Below are 13,286 nucleotides of genomic sequence, written 5' to 3' on the forward strand. Positions count from 1 at the left end.
GCACACAGCACTGCTCGGAGCCAGCCGGTTACGGCGTTAACTCGCTCTTAATATTCCAGCGCCGGCCGCCGCTGATTTTGCTCCGCACATCTCTCACTCGAGGACAAATAAAGCGGCCGGGGCACCCCCAAATCCAAGCGATAGACACCTGAGGACCGGCGTTGCCAAACAGGCAGGCAGGCGCTAGCAATAAACGATAAATATAAAATTAAAAAAACTCGCTCCGTCGCCGCTTCCGCAATCGATTGTCTTGTTCACAGCGTCGCGTCTGACCGACTCTTAATTCTTTTATTTTATGGGCAGCCGCCGATTTTGCACACTGCACTGATCTGACTCAAGGTGCTGCAGACCTGAGCTGCGCTGCATTAAGTGACTCTTTTGAATTTCACTGCTCTCAATATTTTGCTGGCAAAATGGCAAGGGTCGAGATATTTAAATTATGAATGATCTGGGGCCATAATTTTTTTTAGTAATAAAAACGTAAATAAATGAGGGTTTGAAATCATTATTTCTAATTTAAAAGACGACGCACACTGAATTCCATTCAATGCAAAACCATTAAGGGCAATTTCAAGCACATCTATTTTATTCATTATTTTTCCATAGAAAGAATTTGCAAACAGGACAGAAATTTCTAAAATCCTCTTGCCGCAGTAAGTATCAAAACTTCAAAAGGTAAAAGGTCTGCTGCGAACTTTAGCGATGTACGATTTTTTATGTGCAGAATGTGATTGAGAATGAGTGATATTAAATTATCTACCCCAACAAATACTGCAACAGAAATAACAAATATATCGGGTAACGCTTTTGAGTCATGTACACTGAAAGTGAGGCAATCGTTATCAAGTTCTTCTATTTTTTTCGCAATAAACAAACTCCCGAGAAAAGGAAAAAAATATTGATGACTTTATGAAAGAATATGGAACTAGGCACCCTCGATCTATTAAGAAAATCTTTCTTGAACCATGTGTATTTCTAAACATATGCGAGGCTGACGTCAATGCTATGAAAAAATTTAACGGCACCAGTGTTTAAGGTTGAAGTGCACCACTAACCGGGAGGGCCGCTCTATCTTGCTTAAATTCTGAAATTTTATTATCGTAGCGAGGTGCTAAAAACCAGAATGTATATATGAGATTTTATTTGTCGCGCACGAGTTGCGCCGTACTTGGGCGAGTCAGCGGCAGAAACACTGCCGCGGGATATGCTGGTTGGAAAATCATTACCTAATTGCACAATGTGAGATGTGAGGCCGATTTCACCCGACACTAAATGAGATTAATTAATCTCTGGTTTCCGCCAATTCATCAGCCCTGAGGCTCATAAGCAAACGCATGACATCCAGAGAGGAGGCATGTGCACTCAAAATAACAAAATCAATGTTTGAGTTTGAATATATTTTGCATTGAAAAATGCTCCGTATTCCTATTTCCCGACTCTGGTTTACAACATGCTTCTAATCAGAAAACAGCCGATTTAGTGTACCTTTTTTGTTGTGTCTGTCTTTATTAATATTCTGTTGGACAAGAATTTATCAAGATGAGTTAAAATTTGTCCTTTAAAGACAGATTTATCAGGAGTTAAGATGATGAAATTAAGATTTTTATTTAAAAAGGCATTAAAAAACGATTTTCCTTTTCATTCTAAAACGTATTTCTAAATATACGAGGTTGACGTCAATGCTATTAAAACAATTCAACGGCACCAGTGTTTAAGGTTTAAGTGCGCCACTAACCGGAAGGGTCGCTCTATCTTGCTTAAATTCTGAATTTTTTTATTTTATTTCATAAAAAGCATTTAAAAGTGATTTTCCTTTTCATTCTAAAACGGTTTCGAGTGCAAAAAAGCGCTTGTCGATTCAAGGAATGTGATATAGTTCCTCGAGGTTAACCTGAGGCGCTTCAAAATTTACTGGACCTGCTCGCTCGCAAAGTGATTTTATAAATAAGAGAGATCTGTTGTTCCAAGAGTCATCGGTGGGTCGCGAACTTTCAACTCAAAAGTTGCAGCGTTTGCAAAACAGATCGTCGGCTGGCTAGATGTGAATAAATACGCGCGAGCTGCATTCAACGGAGCGTGGTGTGAAAAAAGCAGCAAGACGTGCCGAGAGTCGCATTCTGAGGAGCGAAACTGTCGAGAGAGTTGCACTCGCGGCCGAAAATACAGGGCGGGGTCGCTATTTTGGGACGCACGCGTGCCTTCTTTTTTCACTCGCCTTTGACTTCCTCGCCGGCATTTATTTCTTTATTAAACCACCGTTTAGACACATCCGTTTAATTTAAAATAAGATTGAACACCTGCGTATGTCGCTTATGAGAGCTCGTGCTTAGATAGTAATAAAATCACGACTTCACGACCGCATACTATCTGGTTCAATTTTTTTAAACAGCATGTTCTCTCGGCGAAGGCTTCAAGAAATGAGTTCGAAGAGAAAAATGACATGAAGGCGAACGAACTAAAACTGGATGAGAGCCAATCGCATAATTGACGCGACAATGTTGAAACCGAAATCCTTTTATATTAAATGCGGCGTTGTTTGTAAACAATGCTGCAATTTCTTGTCAAAAGATAAAAAGCAAAGTCCTCCATAGTGTATAGGTATAGGAAGTGACTTTTGATTTGTCTGCGTTATTATTTTCAAACTGTCTCGCATTTATTACTTTATTCCTAGTTAAAGGCCATTTCCATGTACTGTAGTACAAGGCTACCATTAACAAGTTAATAGAGTAATGGAGCTGTTACGTTGCTGTATGCAAATTAATTAAAAGTGTGACACGCAACATTTCCATCTCGTTTGATCAAATGAGTCAATTATGAATTGTAAAAGTGTCGACCAGCTTTGCAAAATGAAAAACTCGGTGATGATTGAGTAGAAAATCATAAAAAAAACCTAGTAGTTAATTTATCTTGTGTGTCTTACATAATTGGAGAGCACATTTTCTTGGCGGCGTTTGAAATGAGCTAGTTGGGTCAAAAGCACTTTGACAGTGAACCGGTTTTGGCGTAACGTTCGAGACACTTAAAAAATCTGATGAAACTTCCTTCTGTTGAGATGGAACAAGTATCAAAACCAGTTCCAAAAGTGCATTCAAAAGCTACCAGTAATTAGTAACGATGTTATATCAATTTCGCTCTGAGAAACCACAAGCGATTTCCAGGAAGCAAATAAATCCGCAAACTGTATATTGTATATGTACAAGGTTGAGATGCTTGTTCTAATAATAAAGCGCAAGAAGCAAGTCCTATGTTCTAAAATGCTACCATAGGCGATAAATTTTGCTTCATTGATCATAATGCGCCCCTGGCTGCTAAGGGAAATCGTAAAAATTGATTGTGCGCCGGCAGTAAACAAGAAATTATAATGTTATCGATTTCATAGAACCCTGGAGATGCTTCTAAGAGATGGATCAATATACAAATCTTAATCTTGAGAGATAACAACACATAATGTCTGGAAGCTATTAATACAATTACTACAAAATCTATTTTTGTAGATATAAAAAATATATACTATAAGATATTATTTCCTCTTTCACGTCATTTCACAAACTCAAGTGAAAATTAAAAACTTTCCAGCCATAAAATTTTAAAAGTAACTGCGTTGCAAAATTATCACGCATTGATTAATGACGTTAAAGCAACCTTGACTGCGTAATTCTGCTATCTGAAGAATAGAAACATAAAAAGGAAAACAAAGTGATACATTCAATAGCAGAAAATGACACACGTGCGGAACTCGAGCTGCGGGGTAGAGCGCAAGTGTGACGACAGAGCAACCAGAGGTGCAGGTGCAACTTGCGATTGCCTAATTTTATCTCACCGAAGGCCTTGGTAAAGCCAAAGGTCAATTTTTTCCATCGTTCTTTATCACAAGGAAAGAAAAAATATGTAGTACTTATCGGAAAATAAATGTTTCCACACTTAAAACAGGTCAAAAATTTTGACGTTAAAAGTTATTCACTATTATAGATCTAAATGAGCTACCAAAGAAAATATTTAATTAATCTTGAAGGTACACCCAAACCAGCATTTTATTATTGAAGCGCTTAAAAAATTAATCGTTTTGTCAAACAGCTGTCATCCCAAAAACTAGAATCTAATTAATTAAAAATAGGTTCTTAATAGTAATGTTAGTATCACTCTAGAGCATTCTATGATTGTGAAAGATAAGAAAAATATTGAAAGAGCTGAACCCTGCAAATAAAGTCATAGAAGAAATCCCCTAATGTAACATGATAGTTAAAACATTGCTTTTGTCAGTTTATGTTTAACAATTTTTTATTTATTTTTCAACAGTCAGCAGATTTTGGACTGGATTTTGATTCTATGAGAAAAACCAATCTTACCTTGGTTATAATCTAACAAATTATGGGTCATCTTTTTTCAGTTTCTTCTCAAGCTCCTCAAATTCCTTTTTAATAACTGCATCAGACTCATCTTCAACTTGCTCGACAGACACAACCTAGTTAATCCAAGTCAATCAAAGTTTGCTTTCAAAGTTTTTAGTTTTACCTCAGGTATGTAGAACTGCAGCATATTTTGAACCCCGTTTTTCAGGGTAACAACAGAGCTGGGGCAGCTTGTGCATGAGCCTTGCATTTTCAATTTCACGATGCCGTCTTCAAAACCCTAAATTTTATTTCACGTTTCAATTAATTTAAAAAAAAAAAATGATAAGTTGGCAGGAGTTTACCACAAAAATAATATCACCGCCATCTTCTTGCACTGTCGGTCTGATTCGTGTATCCAGTAGTTCTTTTATCATTAAGACAATCTCACTATCATCTTCATTGATTACTAAAACATCATTAATAATTCAAATCAGTAACTTTTTCTTTTCGGTTTTAATTAAGTCATGCCTGTGTCCGCATTTGGTTTAGCGTCAGTCACAATTGGGAGATTGCTTGCAAAGAAGTCCATGATGACAGCAAAAATCTCTGGTTTCAGGAGCTTCCAATCATTGTCTTCATCCACCTGGATAAATATATTTATTTACAGAGATACAAAAATGAACATTTTTGTAAAAAAAAAACAATACCTTTGTGACTGTGATGAAATCAGGGCCAAAAAAGACACCTTTCACTCCGTCAATCCGAAAAAGTAATTTGGCCAGAGGGGAACAGTAGGCTGCAGTTGCGGAAGGGAAATCCATAGTTTTGCCAGGGCCTAGAACCTGACAAAATAATTTGTTAATTTTTGTAAGTCTCAGCTGGTTAACGTGTTTGTCTCTCTTTACCTCTCTCCCTGGCAAAAATTTGAGGCTGTTGGGGTTCGGAGTTGTTTGAGTTTGAATGAACATGCTTCTCTGGCACATGATATTGTAATTTGAGTTGCTCTTCTTCAACGCAAACAGTCCTGCGTTCTGATTTAATTGTGATGAAATGTTCCTTGAGCCGTGCCATTCTAATGACCTGGAAATTAAGTGGGGAAAATTTAATTTAGTGTTCTCAATCTTCTCAATAGGCAATATCGTTGATAAAAATAAAATAGCTCTCTATGATAAACAAAAATCAGTTGAATGCATTATGCAATAGTGGAGTTTTATTATTTTTGAGCTAGATATACAAGAAAAAAGTGTCATCGCCACTGTAACATATTCAGAGGTTAGAATTACCTTGCTGCTTGCCTACAAATTAAATTCGTGAAGAGACTCCTGTAGGAAAATATGAGTCTTGTTTTGCTTGCCATTTTTCCACAAACACGCCCCTCTTCTGAGTGAAATCTGATTGGTTAGCTGCCTGGCGTGGGGGTTCATTGATGTTTCACTGCTAGGTGGCGGTAAAAGATTTTTATTTTCTTGGGATCAAGTATTAGTTTGATGAAGAGCAAATAGGGGAAATGTGTAAGTTATAATTAAATTTGAAAAAAATGAACCCATACTTCCTTATTTGATAATTTTGTTAAATTTAGGAGTGTTATCTGCACTCGTCTTACGGCTATAACGATAAAATGGAACAAAAACTATAATATAGTAAGTATATAATATAGTAATGCGCAGGCTATAATATACTATAGGATATTTATAGATATTGTTTTAACTGCCGTTTTATTATTTTACCATATTTCATATAATTCAGCCAAAGTTGGCATGTAGCTTAGCATGACTGCAATATATATATGAATACTTTATATACTCTTTTAAATTTACTGATATAATATTAATACGCCTCCTTGCCAGACTGATTTTATTTTTGGCTGATTTTTTAATGATCGTTCAGGTTTGAAAAAATAAGAAAATCCGTGATTTGTTTAAAATTGTTCTAATTTTTATAGAAAATTATAAAAATCTCAACATTTGGCGTTTTAAAACAATAATATTGAAGTCAACTCTTTAAACAAACAGAACAATTTGAGCACTTTCTTTTCTCACAGCTCATCTTTAGCATTAGGATCTTCAGGACCATCCGTGAGGACACTCTGCCCAGTAGAAAGTAAGTCATCTATTCCATTCCAAAAAGCGATTCGGTCATTGTAGAATGTGTCATTCAGAGTTAATTTCTTGTTAAAATCGATGAAGTTCAGCTTCTTCATGTCTGCTGGCGGCCACTGCACACCAAATGAGTCATCTCCTTTCGGGATGGGCTCGCTGCGCGATGAGGAATGAATCGTGTGAAACTGTGCATGGACCCAATCAAAAATTATACCCATGGGTGATGAAATTTTTAATCAGTGCTATCAGCCTCTGGGCAATTTCCATTTCAATACTGCCATCCTTTGCAGCGAGTCTCCCTCCATCTTCCTTAAAGAGAATGTACTGCGTATCGTCGCCCTGAGGCACGCCTGCACATGATTGAATTATGAAAATCTAAATGGTGGACTGTATAATTTGGATTTATTAACCGATTGCGATTCTGTTGTGCCTGTTCTGGAAAGAAAAGTGGTACACATAAACCGGCGGCGCGTCTGCCATCACGTGAAGCGCAACAGATTTAACGAGGGGCACGAAGTAATAATAATCTGTGTGAAGCTGTATCATTGAATCAAATTAGTGGGAAATTAGAAATATATTTTTTTTTCACTTTGGCAAGCTCCAACTGGGCACCCATGTTAAACGAAGCGCCCTTCATGTAATATTCCCTGATGAGTTTGGAGGCCTCAACCGCTCTGTCCATTTCGCCATCCAGTTCGAAATAATAAGGGAAGTATGTTTCAAACTCGTGATTCAGATCGTGCATGATTCCTCCGAACAGAAGTAGGTCTAATGAGGGAATTTAGAATTATTCAGTCCACAGGGAGAGGGGGCCGAAAATTATACTCAAAGAATGAGGCAGTCCGTCGTGAGAAGTAACGCTGACCATCCAAGGCACCGGATGGAATGCGTTTTTCTGCATCAGTTCTCTAGGGTGTTCGGTCAAGAAGGCAGTGCCATCAGTCATTTCAAAGTCTTCAACCACCGGGACAAAGGTCATTATCCAGTCTGTCCTCCATTGCTTTTACATGTAATTAGCCATTGAATTGAACGTCCTTATAGAAATTTTACCAAGACGACGTGTGCTTTCTTCACCACGAGCTCCGTAGGTTTGGCTCTCATGCATTTCAGAATATCATGATTGCTTGTCGTGTTATCTCCGCATTCGAGCAGCTCGGCGAGTCGATGAGTGCGGCCGATTGGGTCGCGGTTCCAAGCCCAGTGGGTGAGCGCGTTTCCACTTTGGGAAATTGCCGCGTGGAATAGCCCTGAATTTTACAATTTGAATGGAAAGTGAAATTTTGAGCTTTAAAAATAAACACCTTTGGATAAGGGAGACATCATGTGCAAGTGCGCGCTGACGGCGCCTGCATTATCGCCCATAATGGTGACTTTATCTGGATTTCCACCAAAGGCAGCAATATTTTCCTTCACCCATTTCAGAGCTTGCACTTGATCTTTCAGCCCAAAGTTGCCTGGACAATCTGCACTCTCAGTGCTGAGGAAGCCTATATTTTTGAATAATTTAACGCAAACCAGTGAAATGCAAATTTAAATTACCAAGTGCGCCAAGGCGGTAGTTAAAAGTTACAAACAAAGAGTTTCCAGGCTCTCCATCCAGGAGCAGCGACGGATTGTATTTTTCAATGTTGCCGTTGCTTTGCACGAACAATCCTCCGTGAATAAAGAAAATTACTGGCGCAAGCACTTTTTCGTTTTCCTGTGGCAGCTGTAATTTTACTTCACTCGTGAGCAGTAATTCAACTGGAATGCCACGGCGAAACATACTTTCGTTGAATACACGTTGATGAAGAGGCAATCTTCTTTTCCAACATACGCCATGTCGGGGTATTTGAGTTGGGCACAGCGGCTCCTATTCTTTGTGGCATCGTAAATGCCCTCCCAAGGTTCCGCAGGAACGGGGGGCTGCGTGTAATAAAAATCAAACAATCTACTTTGTGCCCGGCAGCTAGTGAGGAAAAAATAACCTGAAATCTGAGTTCCTTCACCGGCGGCTTGGCGTAGGGGATTCCGAGAAACGTGTAAATGTCGTTACCCGATCTGGTTTTTAATATCTTTCCCCTGAGCTGGCCTTGCCTGATGGTGACCAGAGGCCTGTCGTCGCTCACGCCGCTGCCCAGCAAGCTGAACAGCACAAGCAAGCAGCCCCCGAGAATTGCGCTTCCTTTCATCGCGAACGTCAATTACAGGATGGTGCAGCGTGTACCTGATGCTGCGTGCACCAATTTAGCAAAGCCCGACAGCTGACCGACGTGGCTCAAATCATTGCTCACAACGTGGAGCTTCACCTGGTCGCTCTTATCTAATCACGCGAGCTCAGCGCAACACGCTAACGTACACACAGAATAGCCAAACAAATAAAATGCTACGAATTTCATGACATATGACTGACAGCCTTATATGTATACTATTGCGAAGATTCATGTAAATTGGTAACTCGCTACTTGTAAAGTTTATGAATTCCAGGTAGGTGCGTGAATAATAAGTCGAGATTTTTGATATACATTTTGAGTAGTATCAGCGTCCTTTAATATTTTTATTTGGTACATGAAGTGTAAAAATTGTGCTTATTGGAAATAGAATACTGTAAAATAACAAGAATAATACATTAATTGATCGTGTCATTTAGCAAATAGTACAATGGAAGCCATGAATGCATGTAAAAATATTGCGAGCGAGCTGGTGCAGGAACAAGTCCAAAATTTTGCAGTTGTTCAAACGAGGACTTCATCTACCATTTCCATAAAATATAACAATCGTCACATCACAAATGTTTGGAGCTTTGTCGATGGGTGTGTTCTACCATGCGTGAATAATCTTTTTTTAACTTTATAATATGGCATTACGACTGTTCATTTCGATTTATTTGTATATACACAAATAGCCGCAAGGGATTATAGTACCAAATGTTTTTACTATCAGCATAAATCAGTTCCCTCAACCAACGGAGAGAAATTAGAGGTGAGGGTTGCACAGAGTGCAGCCTCGGAATAAAAAGAGAGAAATTAACTTACTCATGAGCAGGTCACCTGAAATGCAAACAGTCCTCTTGCACTGACGGCGAGTCTTTTGTTCAACTTCACAACTTTGTCCGTGATCAAACTTTTCTTCATAGTTTTCTTTTTAACGCAGCGTCCTGTTTCGTGGCATGGTGCTGCGAAGCGTATCTCAGTATTGCGCCATGCCGCTGGCCTCTTTGTACTCGGACCCCTCCATGGTGAAGAAGTCCTCCAGTTTCCACTGCAGCGTCTCAAACGTTGGTCTCTTCATCGGGTCCTTGTGCCAGCACTCCAGCATGATATCATAAAGCGCGGCAGGACAGCCTGGGGGACACGGCATGCGGTAGCCATGCTCCACCTGGTGAAGCACCTCTGCGTTTGTCATTCCTGAAGCATGGAAATAAATGTGTAAGTTTTGTAACTTATTTTGAAATTAGTGGAATAAAAATTGAGACGCTCGCAGAGCAAAACATTGAAATGTATTAACAACGTGTCATTGTATTATTAGAGTTCAAATGCTGACACTTGAGGTTGGTTGATCCAAATTTTTATTAAAGACTTCACACTTGTTGCTTTCAAACTTCTTCTTTCCGTTTTATTACAATATGGTTTTATTTTTAGAGGCGGAACTTTTTTACTTGAAGCATTAAAAATCGAGAATCCACCAAAACAGTAAAAAATTAATATTTCAACCCCTCGCATTCTTTGAACATAACTCGGAAAAATGTTATGTAAAAGTTGTGTTATTTATGAAACTCTTCTAGGTTGAAATCAAAATAAGGAATAATTGCAGCTCTGAGAACTACCCAGGAAATTTAAGTCAGAACAGGTAAATTGTAAAAATCCTCAAATTAATTTGCAAACTATAGTAATAATTTAGCTTTCATTTTATGTATACTTAAATGATGAAAATTAATGATATTTTTGTAATTAATTTTCTTGCAACATTTAACATAGAGGAAATAAAAAAATTAATTAAGTAAGTACTGTAATATATATTTTGCCAAAAGCAAACATTATCGCTCTGCACTCACCTGGATAAGGAATTCTGCCGTAAGTGACCAGCTCAGTGAGTAGAATGCCAAATGACCAAACATCGGATTTGATCGAGAACTTGGAATAGTTAGCAGCCTCAGGCGCCGTCCATTTGATGGGGAATCTGGCACCAACCCTAGCCTCGTATTCGTCCTCCTTGATCAGTCTGGCTAGACCAAAGTCAGCGATCTTGACTACGTTGGACTCGGCCACAAGCACGTTTCTCGCAGCCAGATCTCTGTGGATGTAGTTCTGGCTCTCAAGATAGGCCATGCCGCTTGCGATCTGCGCGGCCATGTCAATCAGGGGCGGCAGCTTTAACGCGCGGCCCTTTCCTTGCAGATACTCAAGTAGACTACCGTTCTTCATGAGCTCGGTGATGATGTAAATGGGTTCCTCCATAGTGCACACAGCGTACAGTTGAATCAATTTTGTGTGGCGTAGTTTCTTCATGATTTGAGCTTCAGCTAAAAAGTCTTTGGGATCCATCGTTCCTGTGAGACGAAACAATTAGATTTCACTAATCATTTTACTCTTTAGCTTGTACCTGGCTTTAGTGTTTTGATTGCAACAGGCGTGGTATTATTCCACAGTCCTTCCCACACCTCGCCAAACTGTCCATGGCCAAGTTTGCGCACAAACTTGAGTGAACCTCTGTCAATCTCCCATTGGTCCCTTGTCGAGTGTGACAGTCCACCAGTTACTGGCTTTTCAACCTGTTTTTGATTTACCAGTGAACACCACATTTAAATGCAATGAGAAGCAAAATACCTGAATGCAGGCCTTGCGAAGGTTGACACACAGTCCGTCAGGATCTTGGCTGTAATGTTCTACCAGCTCTTGCAGTGTCCTGAATGTAGTTCTTCTTGCAATGAAGAAGCCACCTTCATCTAGCTGACGAATTCTGTAATGCTTGACTGTGTCTCCGTCTCTTACTGTAAGACAAGATCAAAATGTTAGCAAATTCAGTTTTGCGACTTGATTGATTTTTTTCACCAACCTGACAGAGAATAATCGTTGCGCCTAGATTCAGAGTCTCGAATCAGGAAAGCGCCGTGATCATTTTCGGGAAGAAGCAACTTCTTTTCAGCCTCAATACGTTTGATTTTTCCAAAGTACCATCTGGCGAAATGCGATTGTCTCAGTTGAATTTCGCTATTGCGTCATTTTATCTTACGGTTCTGCTTCTATCGATCGTAGCTTCGCCACGTAGTTTGATGGAATGTAACCCTCCTGCCTTGATGCTTTGCTACGAGCTAGCCACCAGTCTCCTTGGGTGTCGTTTAAGATTTCAAGGTGTTCTCCTTTGCGAAAACTGAGGTCCTCGTCAGTACGAGCATCATAATCGTAGAGGGCAACAAAGACCTTGAAATAGGGACAAACATTGATATTGTTTTTGAATATATTAATTTTTGACAAGCCCAATGCTGAGTGAACTAATTATTTCGCTCGCAATTTTTAACTTAAAATACAAAAAAGGCTGATTTTGCATTGGATGATGTCAGCAGAAGGATGAGTAACTACGAAAGTGTCAGTTAGCACTGTCAAGAAAACATCATGCAAAATAATATTTCAAAAAATGACAACAGATATAGTAAAAAAACTAACTCAGTTTTATAGTTAAAAATAAGATTTGAGTTGAGTAATTTCAACGGACAGGGATAAAAAGAGCAAAAAAAATATACTGAAGAAATATTTAGCATCAATTTATTGCTCAACTAACCGAGTATAACATTGTGATGACTTCATCAATAAAGTATCATAAAAATGCCTTAAAATATTAAGAGAAAAACAAGCCAAAAAGTCCGATGTCAATTCAACCCTAAAGAATTTGGAAATTAATTTATGTACCTTGTGATTCTGCACATTCGATCCGCCGGTGCCTGGATTGCCAGAATTGGATGACCCTGTCACGTCTCCAACGCCGTCTCCTGTGCCTCCCATTGGCATCGGAGGCATTGGTCCATTTCTGGAGCCAACACCGACACCATCATTGACACCAACAACTCCAGGCGTGGTGTTGGGCACAGGCACACCACCGACGCCGCCCAGCATCGAGCCACCAGCACCAGACTCGAGCTGGGTGGCGCCCACGCCGGACACATTGCCCGAGTTCCGTGATCTCGAAAAGCACGATCCCATTCTACCGACTAGCAATCAATGCCGAACGAACATCTCAAAACGCCGATTTGGCGACACAACCTTGACCTGCCTAGCTGGCGGGGCGTGACGTTTGCTCACTAGCAGTCACTCAGCAATTCCTGAGGGAAAATTAGCTATGAGTCGCAGGACCTCGGGATCAAAATAATTAAATGTTTTTACGAATTCCGCCGAAAACTGGGCGACGGGACTCAAAACTTACAGCTGTCATTCGCTTTGGTCGTTGGCCCGTCACTTTCACCCGGATGTTTTCGAGCTTCTCAGCTTCTCTGGTCCCTCAATCTGTCCTAGAGACACGGAGTCACTGTCCCAGATTTCAGACGAGCGTTTGGTCGCTCGGATTTTGTAGGTGGATCGCAGTTTGCCGAATTATTGGGACATAACTGGAGACGACCCGAAGCTCTGACGGGCTGGAGAATCCAAGATGGCGAAGGGTTGGCCTCTGCGAGTCTGTGATCCCCTCTTGCCGTCAGAGCAAGAGTACCGCCTTCCCCTCCCGGCCTGAGTATGACGATCGGCCAACCCGCGCGTATCTCTGCGATTTTCACGTGCTGTGTTCCTTGCATGCAAATTAAAATTAACTGCCGTGTGTCGGTCAGAAATTCCAAGCCATTTATGCCTAGCAGTGCATCTCAATTATCGACCACCGCCTTTAAAAATCG

The 13,286-nt window shown here is 40.0% G+C and overlaps 3 protein-coding genes across 3 annotated transcripts; all 3 read right to left on the bottom strand.

The window, feature by feature from the left end:
- Positions 1-4,260: 4,260 nt before the first annotated feature.
- LOC135948110 (NFU1 iron-sulfur cluster scaffold homolog, mitochondrial-like) lies at positions 4,261-5,763 on the bottom strand. Its single transcript, XM_065497189.1, has 7 exons — positions 5,615-5,763; positions 5,237-5,411; positions 5,039-5,173; positions 4,860-4,974; positions 4,694-4,797; positions 4,513-4,629; positions 4,261-4,462 (listed from the first exon to the last, which is right to left on the bottom strand). Exons 1-7 carry the CDS (start codon positions 5,686-5,688, stop codon positions 4,367-4,369), a joined length of 816 nt encoding a protein of 271 aa, XP_065353261.1. The 5' UTR covers positions 5,689-5,763; the 3' UTR covers positions 4,261-4,366.
- Positions 5,764-6,244: 481 nt separating this feature from the next.
- LOC135934696 (esterase FE4-like) lies at positions 6,245-8,735 on the bottom strand. The gene is made up of 10 exons (XM_065476621.1): positions 8,398-8,735; positions 8,198-8,335; positions 7,970-8,138; positions 7,732-7,917; positions 7,481-7,677; positions 7,256-7,430; positions 7,020-7,198; positions 6,841-6,967; positions 6,645-6,780; positions 6,245-6,586 (listed from the first exon to the last, which is right to left on the bottom strand). Exons 1-10 carry the CDS (start codon positions 8,599-8,601, stop codon positions 6,367-6,369), a joined length of 1,731 nt encoding a protein of 576 aa, XP_065332693.1. The 5' UTR covers positions 8,602-8,735; the 3' UTR covers positions 6,245-6,366.
- Positions 8,736-8,922: 187 nt separating this feature from the next.
- Positions 8,923-13,078, bottom strand: Src42A (Tyrosine-protein kinase Src42A). The gene is made up of 8 exons (XM_065476622.1): positions 12,827-13,078; positions 12,316-12,725; positions 11,642-11,829; positions 11,465-11,586; positions 11,236-11,399; positions 11,012-11,180; positions 10,464-10,958; positions 8,923-9,816 (listed from the first exon to the last, which is right to left on the bottom strand). The coding sequence occupies exons 2-8, from the start codon at positions 12,604-12,606 to the stop codon at positions 9,599-9,601; spliced, it is 1,647 nt and encodes a 548-aa protein (XP_065332694.1). The 5' UTR covers positions 12,607-12,725; positions 12,827-13,078; the 3' UTR covers positions 8,923-9,598.
- Between the last annotated feature and the right edge of the window lie 208 nt (positions 13,079-13,286).

The sequence above is a fragment of the Cloeon dipterum genome, chromosome 1, assembly GCF_949628265.1.
Source record: "Cloeon dipterum chromosome 1, ieCloDipt1.1, whole genome shotgun sequence".
NCBI lineage: Eukaryota > Metazoa > Arthropoda > Insecta > Ephemeroptera > Baetidae > Cloeon > Cloeon dipterum.